Source organism: Monodelphis domestica, chromosome 1, assembly GCF_027887165.1.
Source record: "Monodelphis domestica isolate mMonDom1 chromosome 1, mMonDom1.pri, whole genome shotgun sequence".
NCBI classification, from domain to species: domain Eukaryota; kingdom Metazoa; phylum Chordata; class Mammalia; order Didelphimorphia; family Didelphidae; genus Monodelphis; species Monodelphis domestica.
Window position 1 is genome coordinate 144,570,240 of NC_077227.1, and position 20,776 is coordinate 144,591,015.

Below are 20,776 nucleotides of genomic sequence, written 5' to 3' on the forward strand. Positions count from 1 at the left end.
AGGGGAAGCAATCAGACTTGTACACCAATAATTGTAAGACATGGTATATTTGGGAAAGTGAATTACGGTAAAATAATTGCGAAGTGCTATAGGGGTTGGAAGTCAAGATTGCAGGAAGGCTTCAGGGAAGAGATGGCATTTGATTTGGGTCTTGAAAGATGAGAGAAATTGGACAGGCAGAGCCGAAGGGAAGAACATTTCAAGCAGAGAGAATAATGTGAACAAAACTGGGAAAAGTTGAGATGTGCTTAGGAAATGGCAAACAGCTCAGTTTAGCTAGAAAGACAAGAAAGGACTAAATTATGGAGTCTTGAATTCTAGGCAAAGGGCATTCTACACTATAAAGGAAATTGAGCCCACTAAGGACTCTTGTGTAGAGAATAACAGGAGAAATGATACCTGGCTGTCATGTTACTGGAAAAAGCAGAAAGATTTTTGAGGAGTTAGAGGATTATAGAGATAAGGACTAGATGTATGATTTCACTGGTACAGGGAGGGGACTTCCAAATGAGGAAACTCCCTCTACTGAGGCAGATTGTCACCTTCTCTTACTTTAAAGTTTTAGGGCATTGCTTAGAGTACTAAAGGTAAAGTGATATGCCCAGAGTCATGCAGTTGGCATAAATCAGAGAGAAGACTAGAACTCAAGTCTCTGGTTTCAGGGCTGGCTCTCTCTCCACTAAGCCATGCTACTTTTGAAGATTATGAATGAAAATTCTTTTAAAGGTATAGCAGCTTTACATGTAGATAAATTAATATTTTCTTACAAATTCTAGAATACCTTTTCCTTTCATAGGTTCTACATGCTTGACATTGTAAGTTGTTACATAAGTTACAAGGCATTTTTGATTAAAGGGACCAATATAGAAAAAAATGGCTTATTGGGGAGAGTGACTTTGGTTCAAATCCTGGCTCTCTTTATATTTACTTCTGTAAATCTTTACAAGCTAATTCCCTTCTCTACTTGGTTTCCACATTTTGAAAATGCAGACAGTATCCAAATCTATAAGCTGTCCTATTTAGTTCAGATGTACAAATGTCAAATAAAATAAACTAATAAAAGAAGTAAAATAAAATAAATCCAGCATTCTCACATAAAAGAAAATACATCAACTCTTCTGGACTCTTCAGAAGAAAAGCATGATGTGAATGGTGTTTTGTTGAAATATAATTCTAAAGCTAATTCATTGAAAATTCAACATAATGAGAACTCAGAGAAACAGGAATAAGATCATTTGTTATGTAAACTATAGTGACACTGAGATAAGAGGAGAGGATGGAGAAGTATAGAGAATTTGATTGGACCTGAAATATATTTCAATCCAGAATATAATTTTATGTTTATACAATTCTACACATACAGCTATATGGATGGAAATCTGATAAGATATTACCTTCTTCAATACTTCAAAAGACTATGATTTTATCAGTGCTGGTATTCTTTTATGGATGCAGATTATAGCTCCTCTACACTATCTTTAAGAATTTTCATGAGTTGTAGTCAAAGAAAAGCTATTACCTGGTGGTCATGAGTTTCTGGTGATGAGTTTCTTTGACTTAACTAAGAAGAGTTTTGAGTAATAGACACACAGATCCTTGCCAAGACCATTTAAAGTTTTTTTCCCCCTCAGTTTTCCATGTTTTCTGGTACCAAGTCTAAATTCAGTTTCTCCCTAGGAATCCTTAATTCAGTACTATTTTTTTTTTGCCATTGGGGTTCTCAAAATCATAAGAGATTCTCAGCTTTAGGGAATAAAGGCAGTAGAAGGCCTATACCACAGGTAATTCATATCCATTGGAGGTCCTGAGATTCAGATCACCCAAGTTATCAGAAGGTCTGTATTTCCAGAGGTTGGGAGCCATGTGCTTCTTCCTTTTGTTGGATATCTAATGGTTATGCCTCATGACCAACATCTTGAGGTGACATTACAGAGTCCTTAGTGGGAGTTCAATATGGTCTGGGGGATCTAGTCAGTAGGCATTTACTGATTCAGATTGCTAGCCATAACTTAACTGCCAACTTGATCACATACCTATATGGCTAGACCCCCAGGTTTGGTGTAAACAAGCTGTGGAAATAGAAGTTTCTCTTGCATTGATACTGTGTTCAATCATCACTTCCTGAAGGATTGGGATTGGGATTAGGGTGGGGGGAGGTGAAGGATGGATAAGACCCTATCGAATGTTTCTTTTCGCAATCCTAATGAACCTTCTCTTGACCCTGCCATTCCCTCAAGCTATTATACTATGTCTCTCCTCATTTTTATTGCCAAGCTCCTCAAAAGAGTCTCTTATTTTGGTTGCTTCAGTTTCCTTATTATTAACTTTTCCACTATTTAAAATCAGACTTCTGACCTTACCACTTCTCTAAAAGTGTTCTTTCCATGGTTTCCAGGGATAACTGCTAAATCCATGAGTTTTTCTTAGTTCTCACTCTCCTTAACATCTCTGCAATTTATGGTACTATTGATCACAATCTTCTCCTAGATACTCTTTTCCCTTGGTTTCTGTGATACTGCTCTCTTTCTTGGCTGTCATACTATTTGGTCTCCTTTTCTGGCTCATCATCTACTTTTCATCCCATGAGTTATCTCCCAAAGCTTTCTGTGCTGGGCTTCCCCCCCCCCCTCTCCATACTCTCTCCCTTAGGGATTTCATTAATCCTTTTGGGTTCATCAAAAATATCTATGCAAATGATTCTGAAGTTCAGTCTTGATCTCAATCCTAAACTCCCGTCCTACATCAGAGACATGTCTGCTGTACTCCATTTGGATACCCCCATCATCATATCAAACTCAATTTATTCAAAACAGAACTCGTTTATCATACTCAATTTATTCAAAACAAAACTCGTTCTCCTCCCTTGTCCCAATTTGCCCCATCTTCTACAGTACTTTATTTCTGATAAGGATGTTACCCATCATCTTGGTCACATAGATTTGTAACCTTGGAGTCATCCTTGACTTTCCCAACTCCCTTATCCTCCATCTCACTATAACATCTCTTCTTTCCTTTTTTTCCACTCATAAGGTCACTGATCCTATTCAGGTACTCCTTGCTTCTTAATGAGACTATGGAAATAGCTTCCTAACCAAGTCCCTCTGAGCCTGTCTTCCCTCTCTTAGTCTCTCTCTTCCCTCTCCAATCCTTCCTCTGAATAGATCCTAAAATATAATCTTCCTATGGCAGAAGTCTAACCATGTCACTCCCCTGCTCAAAAGCTTTCAGCGGCTGCCTATTTTTAATAGGATAAAATAAAAACTCCTCAAGCATTCAATACCCTCCACTATCTGGCTTCAACCTATGATTTCAGCCTTATTTAATATTACTTGTCTTCATCTACTCTACATTCCAGCCAAACCTGTCTACCAGCTGTTCTCAGATCCAGCATTCCAACTCCTTAAGAAGTAACCCCCCATGCCCAGAACATACTCCCTCTTGATCTTTGCTTAACAGTACCTTCCCCAAGTGTCTGTCATGCCCTTTATGATTCCCTTACCCTTTAATACTAATAATCTACTAACTTCTGAACATGCTATATAGTACAGGAGTAGAACATAAACTACTTGAAAGCAGAGAGTGTTTCATTTTTCTCTGGATCTTCAGGATCTAGGTAGTGCCTCATACACATTAGGCACTCAGTATTACATTGAATTGAATTGCTAGGACTTCCTAGAATTTGTACTCTACTGGCAAGAGCTGTTAGGAACCCAAGGCAACCTTTCCAACATGACGAGGCATTGGAATAGGACTATAGAAAAAGGATGGAAATTTGCCAACTATTTTACATAAAACTGAATCTACTAGATACTGTGCTATAATAAATGTGCTACTCTGTTTTTTAGAAAGTTAATAATTTCACATAAAAACATTTATAGAACAATTTCTATTGGAACAAGATGTTCAAAGAGAAAACATATAAAGAAAATGGAGGTTTGGTTTCAAAAAGCCATCACATTCACTTTCATAACCCCCAAGTGCCTTTAAGCTCTCTCAATCTTTAAAATAGACATTTTGAAATCAAAGCTATTTAGTTATTAACTGCATTCAGCATCAAGTAGGGAAGATGGACCCGTTAGCAGTTAGCATTCATTTCACAGATGGAAAACAGACACTGCTTGGTTTGGTTTATAACACTTGGAAGGCTAGGCAGGGTAGCTCAGAGTGTTCCTTTGTGTCTTAAAGCTACAATAAATGCTGAAGTTCATGAACCACTATCCTTTTTTTAGATTTCAGAATAGTAAGCCTATTTACCTGCTGCTAATTCAGTTTATTACTGTTGATTGCAATGAAATAAAAGCCTGCTTGCAGATAATTAACTTACCTACACATGTTTGACAGGTAGAATGGCACTTCTCACATTTGATCAACTCGGAATTGAAATATGTGCCTGGTGCACAGTCTAGAATGCAGCTACCTCCTGCTAGACTGTTGAAGGGAACAAAGGACAGAATTTAACATTTGTACCAAAAGTCTAACACAATTATGTTTTGCCCTCAAACATCTTTCACTGAGAGGAAATTAAAGTTCTTTGCAAACCTCTATTTTTCTCACTTAACAATTTAGAGACGATGAAAGATGAGATGCTATCATAAACTGGGTCAGTGGCCAAGTCCTTCTGTCCAGTGCCTGTTTTAACCAAAAGCTTGTGGGTCAGTAGAAATAGTGATGGATTTGGACTCATAGGATCTTGGTTCAGCTCCCAATTCTGCAATATTGCCTAGATAAACTCAGGCAATTTACTTAAGTTTCCAGGCCTTAGTTTCTTAACCTGTAAAAAGAAGTGGTTGGAGCAGAGGACTTCTAAGTGCCCTTCTAGCTCTGAATTGGAATTCTTTAATAAATGCTATGGACAAAGCACCCTGGTTCTGGTAAACACTAGAACTGCTTCTCTTCTACCACAGAGCTATCACTTTCTAAGCTTTCCCAAGGCTGAACTGACACAATCTCTACTGAAACACTGAGGGTGGTAAAGGTTTTTAGAGTTAAGTTCCAGCAACTGTATCTTCTATTGGTTTCTTATAATCTCTTCTAATCAATTTTTCTAGACTTCAACCATAATCTCAAAGACTAAGAACTCAAAAATTCTAATAGTTCAACTAAAGCAATCATCCCTTGGTTCTGAGCCATGAATTCCATTTTATTTTAAATTTTATTTTAAAAATTTTCTATGGTTACATGATTCATGTTGTCCCTATCCCCTCTTCCTTCCTCCTTCCTGAAGTTGACAAGAAATTTCACTGGGCTATACATATATTATCACTCAAAACCCATTTCCTTATTATTCATCATGAATTCCACTTTGACATTTATAGAATTGAGGTGGTGGTGTTAAGGGATTGAAACAATGAAATAACTATACCATGTTAACTGCCTTCAAGAAGGCTATGGCCACCTAAATACCAATTCATACACAGAGGACACTTTTTAGTCATGTCCAAATTAGACATGGGAAGTAGGAAAGATAAATATGGCCTAAAATAACCTCAGGACCTTCATCCAGGTCAGAAAAGACTTATCTATAGGACTCATAAGATGACAAGGAAATCCTAGCGCCATTAGAACATCAGGTTCATTTTAGGAAGAGACCTCATATCAGGTTCAGAACAGGTCTTAAAAGTCAATAAATTGGGGGCAGCTTGGTAGCTCAGTGGATTGAGAGCCAGACCTAGAGATGGGAGGTCCTAGGTTCAAATCCGGCCTCAGACACTTCCCAACTGTGTGACCCTGGGCAAGTCACTTAACCCCCATTGCCTAGCCCATACCACTCTTCTGCCTTGGAGCCAATACGCAGTATTACAGATACAATACACAGTATTGGCTCCAAGACAGAAGGTAAGGGTTTAAAAAAAAAAAGAGTCAATAAATTTACCAGGGGAAGTCAGTCATGAGAATTAATTAGAGCTAGCCACAAGAGAAAGAAAAATGAGGATTTTAGTTCAAGCTATTATGGGAGGCAAGAGAAATTTCCTAGTAACCTGAAAAGAGTACAGTATATTTATGTATCTGCTAGTGCCAAGTAATAGCTATATGTGTATTAAAAAAATGCAGGTTGGTATTTCTACTTGTAGAGAAAGTGGGACTCTTTATTTTTTAACTTCTTAGGAAAAAGGAAGATTTCCTTGAAAGAAAGGAATATATTTCAAAGTAGAAATAAAGAGGAAAAACAAATTAAAAAGGCAGAGAGGAAATCCTAACCTGCCTCAGGAATTTGAAAGGTAGAAGAATATCATACAGAAAAGGGAGAAAAGGATTTTTTAACTTCTGGTGGAAGGAAGTAATCATTTATAAAGTATCTACTATGTGTCAGCCACTCTGCTAATTTTCTTATTTGGTTCTCACAACAACCCTGAGAGGTAAATGTTATTGGCCCCACTTTGTAGCTGAAGAAACTGAGGCAGAGGTTGTGACTTGCCTAAGGTCACACAGCTACTATGAACTCAGACCTTCCTGACTCCAGATCTAGTGCCTGGTGCTAGGAAATAATTTTGAAACGTTCTCAAAGAAGAGCTGCCATGATTGCTAGGTGGTACAGTTCGGATCTCTGGAAGATCCGAATTCAAATCTTAACTCTTACATTTACTAACTGTGTGACCGTTGGCAAGTCACTTAATTTTTGTCTGCCTAAGTTCACTCAATTTTAAAAAAGAGATAATAACAGCACCTATCTTTTGAGGATAAAATGAGATAATATTTGAAAAGCACTTAGCACAGTGCCTAGAACACAGCAAATGCTTAAGAAATGCTTGTTTCCTTTTCTTCTCCTTCCTGTGAAGGACTGATCTGGACTTTCTGAGATTCTTCTTGGCAAGGTCTTAAGCCTCAAAGAATAATAACGAGAATCCCCAAAGCTACAGAGGCAGTTTCAATTGATACTCAAATGATCAAATATAGTCACTGGAAGGGACCTGAGAGGTCATCTACTCCAACCTCTCCATCTTATAGATGAGGCAACTGAGAACCACAGGGTGAGATGATTTGCCTAGGGCCATGAGAGTGGGGCCAGAATTCAGACTCTGGTCTCCTGATATTCAATCCAATCAACTCTTTCCCTTATTCCACAATGGTGGTGGATGAGTTCCTGCTTCAAGTTGCCATCTGTCAAACTGACATGAAGAACAGGGAAATATTCTGTCTTCCTGAAACACATATTCAGGCATGAGTCCAGACACTCTTCAAACTTCATGACCACTGACCACTTTTGAATCATGTGGGAACAAATAATAGTGTCAGAATAACAGGAAAGCATTTCTAGTTACTATGAAACACTGGTTGAGAAACTGAACACCTGGGGGGCCTAAGTATCACTTTTCTTCTATTTTTTAATCATCACTTGTGATCGAAGGTAGGGGATTCAATTGAAAAGGATACATTTTCACTCTCAAACTCTTGTCACAGGCCAAAAAGATGTTTGAAAACTTCATGGGAAAGATGAGATCTTGGCTAGAAGTGAATCTAACAAGGGCTGGTAAAAATACATTTTCCTGGAGACATGATTATGATCATTAAGGCTTCAGTCTCAAAACGGGTGTCGTGAAAACATTTCTGCCAAAATAGATGCTCCTGAGAGTAAACAGGTAGAACATACGGGGAAAATGGCTGTGGAAAGTCCTGATTTCAAAGGAGGTCATATTCAGGAAGAGCAGTTCTAAAACTCATGACCTCAGATATATACACAAAAATGCAGAAAATGTGGTAATAGCAAGATAAGATATCCAAATGCAACAAAGTTAATTTTGCTCTTATTGGTATCACTAAGACTTGGTGGATTGGACTCATGCCCAGAACATGGCTATGGAAGAATATACCTTGGTTTTTTTTTTTTTAAGGAGATTAGATAAAAGGGAAAATTGAATAGCAATTTAGGTTAGAGCAATCGTGCAAAGGAATGCATACCATTACCATAAACAGAAAAAATTTTAGGAAACTAGTTGAATCAGACAAATCATCAGTTTTTTGACATTCCCTATAGATTACTTCCTAATTTTGCACTGAATTCCTGTCAAAGTCTCCATTCCTGCACTTGGCATCTTATTTCATGACAGTCATTTGGATTTTGGTGCTTCCAAAGGTAGTTGGCCCTGTATCCTGGTTTAAAACCCACTCCTTCCTTTTCCTCCAAAATACTGATAATTACTATTGTGACAGATTAGATTTATTCTGGCTCAGCCATAAGAATTAAGAACTGGGAACAATGGGAGGAATTTGTAGAGAGGTTTATTTCCATCTGATAAGGGACAACTTCCTAAAATTTTGTTGTTATTCATTCATTTTTCAGTTGTGTCCAGTGCTTTGTGCTTCCATTTAGAGTTTTCTTGGTGAAGTTCCTGGAGTAATCAGCATCTTTGTCATTTCCTTCTCTAGCTCATTTTCCAGAAGAGGAATCTGAGGCAACCAGTTCAATGACTTGCCCAGAATCACAGTGCTAACAATTGTCTGAGGTTAGATTTGAACTCGGGGGGGAAAATGAGTCTTCTTGACTCCAGGCCTGGCACCCTATCCACTGTACCATATAGCCATCTAAAAGTAGAATGTGCTACTATATATCAGGTAGTAAGTTCACTGTCACTGAATGTTCTCAAGCAGAAGCTAGATGGCCAACCATTTATTAGGAATGTTGTTGAAAGTATATCTATTCAGATGCAGCTGTCCTATGAGGGCTCCTCCAGCCTAGAGACTGTCTCTGACTACTGAAAGTACAAACTATTTTTGAAAAAAAAAAAATGGAGTTCAAGTCTCCTAGTTTGTTTCACATTGGAGATCACTTTAGGTTAGTAACAACTTCCCTTCCTCTCCTCCATTGCTTGTTTGAGACAAAGTGGTCAGTTTAGCTTGCCTTAATTCAGACAAAAAACAGAAAACAGAAACCTTCCAGACTAGATGATCAATTTGTGAGGTTATCATGTAGAGGGGGTGCTTTTTTAGGGAAATGGAACTGTGGCCCTTGAGGTCCCTCATGATGCTGAGATTCTATGATTTGATAACGTTGTGATGTTCTCATTTTTTTGTGTTGATTTCTGAAATCTTTAATAAGTTACTTCTCCAGGTTGTGACTGTACTTTAATGTAAATGAAGTTTGCTTACTCCCATCAGGAGGAATGGGATTCCTATGGACTATATTTAAACTATTTTCACTCCCATCCCTTCAACCTCAGGCTATCTACCTTACCAGCCTCATTTCCTACCAAGCTCTAGCTTGTATTTTTTTTTAATCATTCTTCCAACATTTCTAGACTTTACAACTGCTCACTCTGTTCCTAACACATAGATTGTACTGGATATATATGAAAATTCTCATTCTTCTCAGCTAAGGGAGCAGGTATTATCCAATTCCTGAAGCTTTTATTGATCTTTCCAGCTAGAAATAATGTCTCCTTCCTCTGAAATCTGATAAGAATATCGAGGGTACCACCTTCCTCCTAGTTCCCCAGACTCACAATCTTAATGTCATCCTCCCTCATACTCCATATCTAATCCATTGCCAAAGCTAATAATTTTTTTCTCTTCACAAGATCCCCAATATATATCTCCTCACTCCTTACCACTTTTCACCAGAGCTATTGCAATACTCTTTTAACTAGTCCCCCTGCTTCAAGTTCATCTCCACTTCAGTCCATGCTCCATTTAGACTTCTAAAGACCAAGTCATCCATCTACTCATTAAGCTTACTGGTTCCCCATTATGTAGAGGATAAAATAAAAATGATAGCATTTAAAGCCCTTCATAACCTGGATACTGTGTACCTTCCCAGTCTTCTATTTTACTTTCCTTCATGAACTCTATCATCCACCAACACTGGTTGACTTAGACTTCCTTAATGTAGTTCTATAAGTACATATTTCTCAAGACCGTAGTAGAATTACAAATTGCCTCCATTTGTGTTCAGATAGTACCTGGTATGGATATAGGCCATGGATATATGTCTTTTAGCTCCTTTATAATAAACTACCAAAACTGCAAGATAAAAAGTTGTTAGATTAGACAGCCTTTCTATCCATTGTGCCAGCCAACTGAATAATCAAAACAATGGTTTCATTTCTCACGCTCTGCTCTTTCCTATTGGTCACTAAGAAAAGGGGGTGTTCATTCATATTTTTCTCTAAGGTCTTTACCCCTACCATTAGTTTTATTTCCTTCTACCTCATCTTCCTAGGCCTTGCTTTAACAATTGTTGCCTGACTTCTCCCTTCTCCTCTTCCCCACAAATATATCTTGCATCCTTCACTAGCTCATTCTCATCTTCCTAAAATGTACACACAAAGACATACAGCTCTGTGTCCCTGGGACAAAAAGAAAAAAAATCTTTGAGTCTTTTGGGCCATCTTTTAGTCCCATCTCTCTTCCTCTGTAAATATCTTGAACACAGGGACTGCCTTTGTTTTTGTAGTTCTATCTCTAGCCTTTGGGCAGAGTTATTGCTGGTCAGTTGTTCACTCGTGTTTAATTTTCATGACCCTGTGGGTCATATTGTTGATGGAATGTTCTTGGGAATAGAGTGGTTTGCCATTTCCTTCTCCAGTGGGTTAAGGCAAGCAGAAGTTAAGTGACTTCCCCAAAGTCACACAATCAGTAAGTGTCCAAGGCCATATTTGAACACAAGACTTCCTGATTCCCAGCCCAGTACTCTTATGCACTCTTATCCACCTAGCTGCCTCCTTAGGCATAGAGTAAGCATTTAATAAATATTCATTCATTCCTTTTTCTTTTCGGAGGTTTCTGTAAAAGGTCTATATCCTAATGTGTCTGTACTTTTAGCACCCACTCTGTCCTCAAAACCTAGCAATCAGACAATTGAAACTGCTTGTGCAAAAGTCACTAACGATTTCCTAATACTTGAATCCAATGGCCTTTTATTTAGTTCACATTCTGCTGCTGTTGCTGACTATTCTTTCCTAGAAACTTTCTCATCCCTCCCCTCCTTTAGAGTTGCCACATTCTGAGGTGTTTTCACTCTCTCTCTAATTCTTCTATTTTTTTTTTACCTGTCTCTTATGATCCTCTTAACTCCTTTAAGTAGGTACTTTGTTTTGAGGTCCTTCTTCTTTCTTCATTTTCTTTTTCTAGTCCTGACCTCTATCTTAAATCTCCAGACAATATTTCCCCAACTATCTATGGGGCATCTCTGTGTATCCTCTTTTCCTCCCATACCTCAAACTCAACATGTCCAAAATCAAGCTTATCTATCCCCAGTTCTAACTTGTGTCTCTTTTACTGTTTTCATCAGTGAGTTCCAGTATCTTCCAACCAATCTTCCAGGTTCAAAACCCAAGGCATATCTTTAACTTTTACCTCTTCCCTTTATTTCAAATCCTTTCACTTAATAAGCCTTTGGAACATCTTTTGAATGTTTCCTATTTTCTTTTCCCACTGCCACCACCCTCTTAGAAGCTCTCATTACAGCCTAACACTGCTCTCTCTAATCTGTCCTTTATTATTACTGCTTAAGTAATTTTTCTTATGCATAAATCTGGTTATAAAATGCCTTTGCTTTACCATCTAGTGTCACCCCACATTTTCAACTACATATTGCTTCATTCCATGCCAAATTAGACTACTCTGCCCTGTAAAAACAACCTATGCTTTCCTATCTGTGCCTTTGTTCCCAATGCCTCAGATGTTCTCTCCACCTCAACTCTCTTCCTTGCTGAATTCCTTTGATACCCAACTCAAATGCTACTTCCGTTGAGGATCCTCAACTGATTTCCCCATCTGGTAACAACTTAATCTGTTGGATGGTTGGATTTCACATGCTATTTCATCTGATACTTCTGATATATTTTTGGTGTAATATTGTGTAGAGAGAGGCAGTATGGTATAGTAAATTGAAGGCTAGCCCTGGAGTCAGGGAGATTCTGCATTCAAGGACTACATTCTAGCTGTGTGACTATGGGCAAGCTCCTTTCCAATGCTCTACCTTCTAAGTCTAGAAATTGATGATATGCTTTGGTTCAGGGATTTTCTATAATAGCAGATCCCTATGCAGATGAAATTACAGATCTGACTGCACTTCTGCCTCCAATAGTATATGTCTTTGTATGTATCTTTCTCCCTAGTACACAAAAAGTTCTAGGAGGGCAGGACTCATCATATTGACATTTGGTAAACATCTCCCACCCCAGCCCCAGCACACCACCTTCCCTGCTCTCTGGAGGTACATATTTGTTAAATGCCCAGTGAAAGACAACTTGAGAAGTCCAGCTACTTTTAGTCGTATTTGTCAAAAGACAAAGATTTAAATTAAATTTCTTTAAAAATATTGTGCCCCCAAATGTCTCTCTCTCCCAAGGAGTAACACCATAGGAATCATGATACTGTGACTGAGTTATGACTCGCTAGACTCAATTAGGTAAGTTCTTTGACACAGTTCTAATTTTCACACAATTTTGTTGGTATCTTTATTACCCTGGTATGTGATTTACAGTATTGACATAGATCTTTCCCCTGCTGTTTTAGTGGTCAGGATTATGGTGAAACTGCTAAATGTTGTAGCTCAACATGTCAAGATGTCACTCTGGAATGTGTCATTCTATACATTCTTGTATTTAACATCAAGGAGTTTTTGTGACTTCTTCAGATTAAAAAGCTCCTCTGCCACAACATGTTTGTGTGCCAGTGACAGCAAGTATTTAAAGCAAGAACACAGAGGTCTTTTCCTTGTCATAGCATGGGGTCATTGTGACTGGCAGTTAAATCATGCCTTTAATAACTAAGGTTCCCACATGTAACATTTCTTACAATTTAGTCTCCTGAAGAGCTAGACAGTCTAGGGGAAGCAGCTACTGCTGCGTCTCTAACTGCTTTAACATGACAGGGATGATTTGAAGTCATAGCTTAAAAAGGATATTGTACAATAAAAGACAGCTTTCTGTGGATTATGGCTGACAACGTTTTCAATTTTTGCTTTTCTTTCTGAAAAGCCTGTCATCTCCACCACTGCTGCTTCTATTTTTTGGAAAGTAGCTATTGTTAGAGAGGCCACTTTCTTCCTACTACAAATTGCAAGGAATTGAACATCTAACTTAACCCTTCTCAAATACGCCTTCAGAACAGGATACAAGGTCACCAGGATGTTTCCAGTCATTTCAGCATTTCTCCTAACAGTGCAATGTTAGGAAATAGGCAGGATCGATTGATATATTTCAGAAGCCACCTTGCCTTCTTCAGTGACCAATTTAGGAAATGGGCTTTAGAGAATGGGGGACCTTAAGACACTGTTGCTCTCTGGAGACCTTCTTGGCCAGGGTTTTAGGGCAGATACAGAGTACAATCAAATCCTGGGATTATTTGCTTTTACTAGCTGAATCAGCCAACTGACAACTGAATTTGCCTTTTTTACTTTTCCTATCATGTCCTCTTCCCCCTTCCTGTTTTATATTCTCTTTCTTCTCTGTTCATCCTTATTATCTGACTGTGCCATAGTTAGATGGACAATCTAGAAAGCAAAAGTCTGTAGACCCCCAAGGGGTCTGTGGATAGAGAAGGGGGGTCTGTAACCTTGGATGAGAAAAAATATTACATCTTTATTTTTAACAACCTTTGATTTCCTTGCAATCTTATATATATTTTAAAAATGGATTTAAAGCCATTATTCTGAAAAAGAGTCCATAATATTCAGCAGACTCCCCAAGGGGTCCACCATATGTGTAAAAAAAACCCTTAAGAACACTTACTGTGAAACTTGTCTGGTACAGTAGAAATGGCACCAAATTTGGAGCCAGAGGACCTAGACCTGAATACTGGCTCTATTAGTGTGACCTTAGGCAAAACACTGAAACCCTCAGTTGGCTACAGAACTAAAATATTGCTCTAAATTCCATGGACTTTTCCTAGTAGGATCAGATCTTAGTCAAATTATGAAGCAGATGAAATTTATCTTTGGCACTCATTTCTTTTTGCCTCATTTCTTATCTCCTTTCACTTTTCTCTCCCCATTTTCCTCTTAAGACATCCAAGATGGGACAAAGTGGCTAAGTAGTTCAGTAGATTGAGAGCCAGACCTAGAACTGGGAGATCCTGGGTTCAAATGTGACCTCAGAAACTTCCTAGATGTGTGACCCTGGGCAAATCACTTAACTCCCATTGCCTAGCCTTTGCTACTCTTCTGCCTTGGAACCAATACATAGTCTTGATTCAAAGAGAGAAGGTAAGGATTTTAAACAAAACAAAACAAACAAAAAAGACATCCAAGGCTGCTAGGTATCCCTGCCCACCAACCCAATTTGTTCCACTAGAAGAAAATAAGATAATATGGCAATCTAATTCACATCCAAAGTGTTAGTGATTGAACCTATTATTTCTTGGAAGTAGAACTCTACTATAAATAGAGGACCATTTGAAGAAGGAACGAATTACTGATAGCAAAATTTCAGGCACTTAATATGGAGATATTGAGTGTGGGGAAACACATTTATCATTGCTCCTCCAATCCCACTACCTAGGTGACTGCCAACTCCTTTTAATAAAGACAACACCGCTTCCAAAACTATAACATTTTTATAATTGGAATATCTGCAACACAAATCAATGTTCACTTTTTCAAAAATACTCTTAATATAATGCCTTGAGGTTTTTTTTTTTTGTTTGTTTTGTTTGTTTTTAAGGAACCAGCAAATAATGAATACTTGTCACATTAGTTAGCTAAACAAATTTTTGGAAGGTTATTTCAAGTAAAAAAAAACACAACCACTCATGTTTTTTAGTGTAGTTTTAAGGAAAGTTTCTATTGCTTACCCACTGGCCCCTTTGGGATTGGTGAGGAAAATGAGGGAAGAAAAATGTAAGTGAGAAGGAAGAGAAACCAGACAGGAGAGAAGGAAGGGATGGGGAAAGGAAAAGGAGGATTTGATGCTCTAAAGTGGTTTGCTCAGAAGTGAGTAGTGATGGTGGGAGGAAATTAAATCACTCAAAAGAATAGGAGCTTGTTCCTCCTCACTATTTCCCACAAAAGTATATTATGCTCTGATAAGGAAATTTATTTTACTGATTCCCCAAATTCATAAAAAATACCATTGTTTTAACTAATTTCATTTAGCTTCCACTCTTAAAAATCCCCACCATAATTGCATAATGAAAGCATGAATTTAAATGGACCAAGAATTCTTTTTTTTTTTTTAAACCCTTACCTTCCGTCTTGGAGTCAATACTGTGTATTGGCTCCAAGGCAGAAGAGTGGTAAGGGCTAGGCAATGGGGGTCAAGCGACTTGCCCAGGGTCACACAGCTAGGAAGTGGCTGAGGCCATATTTGAACCTAGGACCTCCTGTCTCTAGGTATGGTTCTCAATCCACTGAGCTACCCAGCTGCCCCCTTGGACCAAGAATTCTTACATTGAAATAGTTTGGGGTTGCTGGAACCATAACTTTAGGAACTAATGAATAAACATGAGAAATTAAATTATAGAAACCAAAAATAGTGAAAACCACTGAAATCCCAAGTTTTTTTTGAATCCAGTTTCTGCATCTCAAAGCCAATATTTTACCTGAATCCTTCTTTGCATAGGGTACATTTTTCTGGTTCATCAATACACTTTTTACAGTTTGGATGACATTTAAAGCAATATTTCTGACCTGTATAAAAGAAGACAACAGAAAAGGGGGCAAAGGGATTTGGGGACAGAAGAGTAGATGGAGAAGAAAAGAAATGGAAGAAAAGAATGTAAATAAAATCTTAAAATCTACACAAACAACAGTGTCTATAAAAAATCCTCCAAAGTTTCAAAGCTAATGTAGCAGCTTCTAGAAACAAGCAATATATTAAAAAAATTAAAAGGCAGGGTATTGGAGAAGATACTTCAGTGGACTTAAAAGTCAGAAAATATGGGTCCAAATCTCACCTCAGACACTTTCTAGCTGTGTGATCCTGGGCAAATCATTGTACTATTTTACCTCTTTGTATTTCTGTTTTCTTACCTGTAAAAAGAGGGGACTATATTCTGAGATTCCTTCTAGCTCTAAACTTAAGATCCTTTGATAATAATAACTTAATAATCTGAGTCCATGTAAAATAGGCAAATAGATGTGAAGTCAGGGAACCTATTGCAGAGTCCTTTAGGTAGATAGGTGACATAATGGATAAAGAGCTGGGCCTAATGTCAGGAAGACATGAATTCAACTCCAGCTTCAGAAACTTATTAGCTAAGTGACTCTGGAAAAATTGCTTTACCTTTGTTTGCCTTAGTTTTCCCAACTGTAAAATGGGGGTAAAAACAGTATCTACTTCTCAAAGTTGTCGTGATGATCAAATGAGATACTATTTATAAAATGTTTAACAGTGTCTGGCATATAGTAGGTACTACATAAATGATTATTCCCTTCCCTTCCTGTTCTAGTTAGAATAAATTCACATTTTCAAACTGTAAGACTTGATTGTTTCCTTTCTAAGTAACCTATTAGTATTCCCAGTGCATATAGCACAGTACCTGGTACACAAGAAGAACCTAAATAACTGATTTTTTTCATTTATTTATTCAAAGCTACTAAATTGTCTTTCACCAGCAGCCACTGGCCTGATACATATTAAGTCCATGAATTACACAAAAACCTCATCTTAGTTATAGTTCGAACCTCTTTCCCTAGACACATCTTTATACCAATTTTTAGCAAGTAATATTTGGCTTATTGGACAACCTTTCCCTTCTTTCTGACAACAAATGAACAGTGATAAGTTAGTAAGGCACTTGGAAGACCCAAAGATGGAGGGTGATCAGCCCCTGAATAACTGAGAGTCAGTTTCAGTACTTAAAAATTAATTAAGAATATTTTTCCATAGTTACATGATTCATTTTCTCTCTCTCCCCTTTTCCCTCCCACCTCCCAGAGCTGACAAGCAATTGCACTGGGTTATACATGTATTATTGCTCAATACTTATTTCTATGTTCATTTTTGTAATAGAGAGATCTTTTAAAATCAAAACCTCTAATCATATACCCATATAAAGACCACTTCAGCATTTTAAAATCTTTGTGGTCAAGCAAGTGTTCCTTACACTTAAAGATGATCCCACTTACTTTCATCAGCATAAAAGCCAGCTGGACACAGAGTCACACAGGTGTTCAATTCCTGATGGTAGTAAAAGCCACGTCTACAGGACAGGCACTGATTTTGACTCCTTCCCATACAGGTCTCACATCCCCTACTACACCTTCGACATCTCTTTGATATAGAATCACCGAAGTATCCCAATGGGCAAACATTCACACATTTCCTGTGAAAGAGGAAGACTCAATAAGCACCCAAACAGCACTGAATATAGCATAACAAAGGCATTCCATATTTTAGTCATATACACATTGGGATATATACAGAATCATAAAATTCCATTTTAAGGAAAGGAAATTATGTGTTTTTTTTTAAAATTCAAAAGCATCAATCAGTGACACATATAATCCTTTAGAAATAAGACCCCCAAGAATGAATTTTGCAACACAAAACTGTGGTTATCTCAGCAAAAGACAATTGAAAGGTTTTTTAGTAGAAGTTCTTGGGGACTTTTTCTTAATTAACTAGAGGTTGTTTCTTGTACAGGTCAATCAAGACAGGTCTTACAAGAGGAAGATATTTTCCATTTCCCATTCCCTAAATGGAAAGAAACTCTGGAGTTTTATTTCAGGGGTATTTTGCCTGGAGAAGACACACCTATTATTAGAGCTCCGACTGTCTTGTCTACCAACTATAGAGAGCTGCCCATATGAAGTAAACAGATGACCTGAGCAAGACCCATTGTGTAGGTCAATGAACAGATGGTCAGTAGTGAAAAAACTTGGATGGGCAGTACGCAGGGTAAATAAATGTAGGCTGCACTTGATAAGGAGCCAGGAGAGGAAAGAGCAGGATAGAACAGACAGAAAATGGTAAACAGAAAAGAGAAGGAAAGAAACTGAAATAGGTAGAGACTAATAGAACCCTTGAGAAGTAGAAAAAGTGTAATGTATATTCTAGAGAAAAATAAAATGCACCTGTTTGTGGGTCCATAGGTGACATTTACCAATCTTTCCAACTGCTAGGGAAAAGAATTCTACCCATAGCTCTCTGGGTTGAGGACACAGGTGAACTATTATGTAGTAGCTGTCTTGTTACTAGTAAGTCGAGTAAAAATTCAACTTTTTAATTATAAACTTAATTTCTGAAACCAAAATTCAGGAAATTTAAGAATATAGGCCTCAAATATGCTCAAAGAGTTATGAAATTGTGCATACCTTTTGAGCTAGTAATACCACTATTTGGCTTATTTCATAAGGTGGACAGGGGAAAAGGAAAAGATCTGATATTTTCTAAAATATTTATAGCAGCTCTCTTTGTGGTGGCAAAGAACTGGAAATTGAGGGGATGTCCATCAGTTGAGGAATGGCTAAAGAAGTTGTGGCATATGATTGTGAAGGAATACTACTGTGCTGTAAGAAATGACGAACAAGTTAATTTTGGAAAAACATGGTAAGACCTACTTGAAATTATGAAAAGTGAAACAAGCAGAATGAAGAGAACATTATGTGCAGGAACAGAAAGGCTGCTTGAAAAATGACTTGTATATGTCCATCTCCAGAGAAGAACTGATAAATAGAAATAAGTAAGATACAGTTTTATATATACATATATCTTATTATCAAATGATGCTTTCTTTAGTGGGAGAGGGGAGGAAGGAAGGGAATTAACTGGGTATTATTGGAGCAAACTAATTAATTTTCAAAAATCAATCTCTCAAATAAATACTTTCCAGTTTACAGACAGGATGCTGGAGTGTAGAATACTGGGTTTTGAGACAGATGCCCTGGGCTTGATTCTGATTTAGCCCTTTATTACCTGTGGGCTCCTTTAGGCAAGTCCTTAACTTCCTTCAATATCATTCTCCTTATCTGTAACATGAATGAATTGGACTAGAAGACCTCTGAGGATATTTATATCTAAGAGCCTATGTCTACATCATTGGTGTAAAAAAAAAAAAAGAAATGAAATCCTGCAGGCTGCATATTGGCTTAGAAAACTTCGAATTAATATTATTTATGTTATATCGTATTTCAATTAATTTTGTTGGACATTTCACAATTACATTTTAATCTGGTTCTTGCCAAACTGGAGTTTTATGGGTTTCAAATGCCTTTGATCATAGCTCTTAATCTATTATTCTGTAATAATTTTTAGATTTTGGATATGTCAGAATTGACTTCTGATCATTTTCTGGTTTTTACATGCCACTTGAATATATTCCCAAAGCAGTTAATCCCAGGTTAAATTTTCTTCCATGGGCAGTGGATTAAATCAGGCCAAAAGAATATTAATGCTTATTCTTACTCAACATTTGTCACCTTCTGCCCAGGTATTTTCCAAAAGCAATTAAGTTCTCCAACTACTTAAGGAAAACAAAATGACAAGCTTTTAGGGTGTGGCATTATTTCTCCTGGGGCATTTTGGAGAGATGTTGCTGAACCTGACCCTGTGAAAAGCCCAGCAAGTTATCAGGCACTTGCTCATGTGGAAATGTAGAAATGATTATTTGGGTGCATGGTCAGAGGATCTTAAATCATGAGCTGGAAGGGACTTCAGAGGTCATCTGGGCCAACCCCATATTTTATAAATGAAGACACTGAGGATTAGGAAGATTAATTGACTTGCTCAAGGTCTCAGGATCTGAGATAGAATTTTAACCTAGATACTTGAAAACCAGAGTCAGTACTATTCAGGATCTACTGTAAAGAGTATGTAAAGTTGGAAATTGGTAGAACTGGCCATCTTCTTAGCCTTGTTTTGGATTTATGATTCAACTAAATGGCAAAATTATGTTTCATTTTATAGTACTGGACCTGAAAAATAAAAAAAGGAATTTCTCATCCATTACCTGCCGGTTTTGATACTTCCGAGACTAAAATGGATACAGTTCAAGCATTGGTCAGCTTTTGGTCCATCACACCCTTTGTCACCACACTCCGGATGACACACACCTTAAAGAAATAAGGAGTTTCATTCATAGGGATGACTTCTGGCAATAAAACAATTTACCGAAGAACATCCAACCCAGACATCAAAGGCTCAAGCTGATCAGAAAAAAACTGATCTGGTCCCTTTTTTACATACACAGAAACAGATGAAATGGAGCTCATCTTTAAAAGATGAGCAAAAGCTTGGAGTAAAAGTTAAAAGCATTGACTAGCTGAGTCAATCTATGATCACTAAATACTAATCACCTACTATATATATCCAAGGCACCAAAGAATTTCAATGAGTGAAATTACCTTACAATAAATACACAAAACTAATAATAAGAGGCAGCATATAAAAAAGTAAGATGTGATATAATGGATATAGTACTGGCCTGAGTCATAAAGATCTGTGTTCAGGTTTTGTTTCTGGTACATACTGTCTTTGCCTAGCAAATTGTATAATGAATGTCTTAGTGGTCTGGTCAACTCTAAGATTATATGTCAAAGAATATTTTTTCTCATCTAGAGCTCCCTATTTCAATGAAATCATAGGTCTGAACTCTCTCTCTCTCCACATACATAGATATACACATGCATGTGTATATATGTTTGTGAAAAATGGCATAGGAAAGTAGAAATATTAAGTGTTATAGAAATTTAGAGGGAGAATTGTGAGCCAGGGCAATCTGAATTGTTTTCATATAAAAGGTGGGACTTCTGGGATTTGAAGAACATGGGTAGGGGGCAGAATCAGAGAAACAGGGAAGATTGTATGATATTCAAGCAGGGAAAACAGCATGGGTAAAGGCATGCAGAGGCAGGAGTGTCCATGGAAGGAAAGCTTTACTGAAAGAGAAGATTGCTAAT

At 37.5% G+C, this 20,776-nt stretch overlaps 1 protein-coding gene across 1 annotated transcript in view; it reads right to left on the bottom strand.

Annotated features, from left to right (window-relative positions):
* PCSK6 (proprotein convertase subtilisin/kexin type 6) overlaps positions 1–20,776 on the bottom strand; it is a 258,521-nt gene that overhangs the window by 18,166 nt on the left and 219,579 nt on the right. Inside the window, exons 16-19 of the mRNA XM_001373227.5 lie at positions 19,828–19,930; positions 17,006–17,202; positions 15,478–15,565; positions 4,325–4,428 (exon numbers count right to left, since the gene is read on the bottom strand). Coding sequence (XP_001373264.1) covers positions 4,325–4,428; positions 15,478–15,565; positions 17,006–17,202; positions 19,828–19,930 — 492 coding nt within the window. The remainder of the gene's footprint in view (positions 1–4,324; positions 4,429–15,477; positions 15,566–17,005; positions 17,203–19,827; positions 19,931–20,776) is intronic.